This window comes from Orycteropus afer, unplaced genomic scaffold (genome assembly GCF_000298275.1).
Source record: "Orycteropus afer afer isolate SDZICR_OR568_19922 unplaced genomic scaffold, OryAfe1.0 scaffold00209, whole genome shotgun sequence".
Lineage (NCBI taxonomy): Eukaryota > Metazoa > Chordata > Mammalia > Tubulidentata > Orycteropodidae > Orycteropus > Orycteropus afer.
The window spans coordinates 5112751-5117019 of NW_006921796.1; the positions used below are offsets into that span (position 1 = coordinate 5112751).

Here is a 4269-nt window from a genome sequence, read left to right on the forward strand (position 1 = left end):
CTTCTTTCTCCCATGATTGTTCTCTCCAAGGAGTGTATCTACTTGAGGTAAATGTTCAACTCATATGCCTGTCTTTTGTTTGCTTGAGCGCTTTCTTGATCTCTTGGAGAACACTATATATTAGTCTTTTGAATACCTTATCAGGTAGTTCCATTACTATATCTTCCTCCAGTAGGTTTTCTGGTTCTTTATTTGGTCACTTGCTGGAGCCATCTTGTCCTCTCCTTTATGTGATTTAATATTACCTGTTGTCTCCAACTCAGAGTTCCAAAGTTATCCTCTATATCTGATTCAGTTGTTTTCTTGAATCTTTGTTGTAAAAAAGATGTTATGAGGCATCTGATTTTTCCACCATCTTGAACCGACTCCCCTATTTTCTTTATCTTAAGATGAGACCAAATGACCTCAAACTTTCTTTCCTGTGCTCAATTCTGCTTCCTTTAATATATCTAAGGATAGTTTCTTGGTCATTTCTGTTCAGCCTAAATAGAAAAGGATGGAGATGGAGAGTTTACCCTCATACATGGAAATAAAGGAGAAAGGTTTAGCATTTCAAGCTGACCAAACCAACCCTCTGGTCTTTAGAAGACCAGCTAGTTGGTCTTGGCCCTTACTACTCAAGAGTGTGACCCAGGGACCACTAGCATCACCATCATCAAAAAAATCATCACTGAACTTGCAGTTTAAAAGTTCCCAGGTGATCCATATGAACTCTAAAGTTTGAGAAGCCCTAGTCTGGGCCACATCCATTTGCTTAGTGACCTATAATTTCACATCTGTGTCCAAAAGACTGGTGATGTCACATTCTCCTTTCAACATGGTCTATCAACTGCTTTTCTCTTCCCTAGGTGAGGAAGCTCTCAACGAATACCTGAAAACCAAGACGGTGACACTGGAATATTAGGACATGCCAGGAAACCCTTGGCTGACAGCACCAGGTCTGTGCTCTCAACACACTTAAGTAAGAAGCCTGGTGTGCTGCAAAGGAGGTATCAGCCATGATCCAGAAACCACAGATACCACCGAGAGGGCCAGGCCACATGTCTACACATTGACTCCTATGCAGAGTATTTTCTAATATACTTTTATACCTTAAGATGATTTGTAGTTGTTGGGTTTTGACTGTATGGTTCATTACACATATTTCTAACATCTCAAGCTGCTTTTTTCGAGCTGCAAGATTAATCAATCTGCAATAGCTGTTTATATGAAAACATCAAACCATGAAGCTGTGAGACACAAGGTACATTTGTTGGAACCTTTGTATAATATGTACAGAGTTTAACCTCTGGACCAAACATACGGAGCCATTCAAAAGATTTTCTATCATTTTGCTCTCAAGGAACAGTATATCCTGTAAGGAATGTGAAGGTAGTTCTTTTTATTATTATTGATTGGAAATAAGATACATCTTAGTGCCTTTGATGTACTATTTTTTAACACACTGTGATAGGTAACCAACGCACAAACATTTGAGTACCTACTAGGTTGTGGTGGTTGTTGTTATGTGCCATCGAGTCATCTCCAACTCATAGCGACCCCTCCTTGGGTCTCCAAGGCGGTATCACTACAGAAGTAGATTGCCCAATCTTCCTTCCAAGGAGTGGCTGGTGGGTTTGAACTGCCAGTCTTCTGGTTAGCAGTCAAATGCCTTAGGCACTATGCCAGCAGAGCTCCCCTACGTACTAGGTACAAGGTATTAAAATTATGTTCTTTCTGAAGCATATACGGAATTTACTGAGATGATCTCTGGCTCTGAGTAGTTCAAACTCTACTAAATACTGAGCTTTAAAAGCTAGCTTTATGGTATGATAAAATAGAAAGTAGATGGCCTTTGAAGGCTCATCTTGGTTCACATCATACCATCTTACTCTCTATGTGACTTTGGGCAAAATCAGCAACTTCTCTGAGCTTCACCTTCCTTATGAATAAAATGGGGACAGTAACACCTGGCTCAGGAGAGTTATGATGAGGATCCAAAGCGATAGCATAAGGAAAGCACCTCCCACTGTGCTTTCCTCCTTGTAAGTTCCTGATACAACTGACTCTGTTTCCTCCCACCCAGCACTATTTTGAAAAATATATTGAGGTAAATTAACTAACTAGTTGAATTACTTCATTTTCCCAAAGTTCTTTTCATTAATCACTGATTCTAAGACTTTTCTCATCCATCATTCATCATTTTGTCACAGTGCCTAATACAGCAGCACTGAAATGTCACTCAGTGAAAAGCATCAGTGGTCCATGGAAAAGGGGCACCTTTCTTTCTGCAGCTCACACATCCCTCGTAGAACATCTTATTTTCATTTGCTACCTACTAGTTCTGTTGCTTACTGGCTATGTGATCTTGGACAAGTTGGTTACTTAATACCTCAGAGCCTAGCTTGGCATGTATAAAATGGGGTACAATTCCTCTTTCAGAAGATGTTGTAAGGATTCAATGAGATAATAGACATAAAGCACCCATCAAGGCATTTGGACCAGAGCTGGCGTTCAGGAAGTGGGGACTGTTACACTTGGGGACCGTTACACTCGTACATGCTGTATTCACGTAGTTTCCCTTTGCCAGACAAAAGTAGTTAGGTGGGTAAATACCACCATCTGCCTGTGACCAGAAGTTGAGTTTATGAATCAGAAATCTCTGGAAGCTGGTCAAAGCAATGAACTTCTACTAATCCTCCATTTAAAGTAGTATCTCATAAACATTCCTATTTCTCTGGCTTCAAAGAAGCCCTTTTTAAAAAATGATAATAAAAACCAAACTCATTGCCATCAAGTCAATTTTGACTTTACCCAGTCTTCCTTCTGCGGAGTAGCTGGTGGGTTTGAACCACCAACCTTCTGGTTAGCAGTCAGATACCTTATGCGCTATGCCACCAGAACTCCTTAAGAAACCTTTAGGGGAATGCTTATTACTTGGGTGACTCAGCAGCTAATCAGGAGCCAGGAGGGAAATGAAGGAAATCAATAAACAGGGTATTAAAATCAGCCAACAACATCAGAGGCAGAACTACCTAGAGGGAAAACTACCAGATGTGATCCTGGCATGACCCACAGAACCAAGTTTGCCTGTTGTGCTAGGAGTAAAAGACCCCAGATTCAAACATACTCTATAAACCAAAGACCAAACTCACTGCCATCCAGTCGGTTCCAATCATAGCGACACCCATTGGCTTTCCAAGGGTGTAAATCTTTACAGAAACAGACTACCTCATTTTTCTTCCACGGAGCAGCTGGTGGGTTCAAAACACTGACTTTTGGTTAGAAGCCAGATGCCTTACCCACTACACCACCGGAGCTCCTTACCAAGTTCTACAGAGACTCTTTCATTAATCCTTAAACAGGACAAAGACAAAGCAAATGCAGTCATCCGGATGAGGGGGAACATCAGCATGCACAGTACAGTGGCAGGAGGAATGCAGCGAATCAGAGGTGGGAGTCATTACGTAAGACAGAGAACGAAGGAATCATCACAAGATCAGGGTCCATCAGCGGCACAGGAGGGACCACAGAGGTGGGGAAAGGACCGTGACTGGGATGCCTACACAGCTGCAGGCTGAAAGAGGTTACAAGATGGGTTCTGGGGCTTCAACCACCTGCTGTATGGGGTCAGGGCATGACGCATGATCACGTGACTCAGAGTCATAGCCACTTCTGGGGATGTAACATGAAGAACAAAGACGGTGTCTGAACTTAGGCCAAGACTCAAACTGGAGTTAGAGCTCTTGCTAGAGGCCACAACCTTCCACAAACCAGGTGCTTTAGAACTCAAGCTCCAACACACTGTGAGCAAGTTTTATTCTACTTTTAGATTATAGTTCACTTACCATCAGAGCTTGGCACAGCTGAAATTCCTAGTTGGGGTGAATATTCTCTGGGCTCAGGTTGACAGTTCATGTTTGAATAAAATGACAAAAGTCTTCTAAAGGAACCACTTTTCAACGAAGTGTTTTAGCTGGTTTCATGTAACGGAAAATATGCTATCAGATATGTTAGTGATCCATGTAATGGCAGAAGAAAGTATGTCTGTTCTTCTGGGTGGATTTTCCTCTCTTAATGTCCACAGCAGTGTTTTTATTCAGTCTTCCTTGGGCTACAAACCTCTGAGCATTTGATAAAAGGGACCTTCTCTGTCCTACTACTGTTCCCAGAGTCCACGTGCAAATGCATCATTTACGGATGTCTTCAAAGGATTCACAGACAACCTAAAGCCCAAACCTGGGCCCCAGGTTAAGAACTCGTTTTTCTATGGCAAATTTCTATGAAGTT

General features: G+C 41.8%; 1 protein-coding gene across 1 annotated transcript in view; it reads left to right on the plus strand.

Annotated features, from left to right (window-relative positions):
* Positions 1 to 904, plus strand: part of ALDH1L2 (aldehyde dehydrogenase 1 family member L2) — a 129167-nt gene extending 128263 nt beyond the window's left edge. The window contains exon 17 of the mRNA XM_007948256.1: positions 849 to 904. Within this exon, the coding sequence (XP_007946447.1) occupies positions 849 to 904 (56 nt within the window). The remainder of the gene's footprint in view (positions 1 to 848) is intronic.
* The last annotated feature ends 3365 nt before the right edge of the window (positions 905 to 4269 follow it).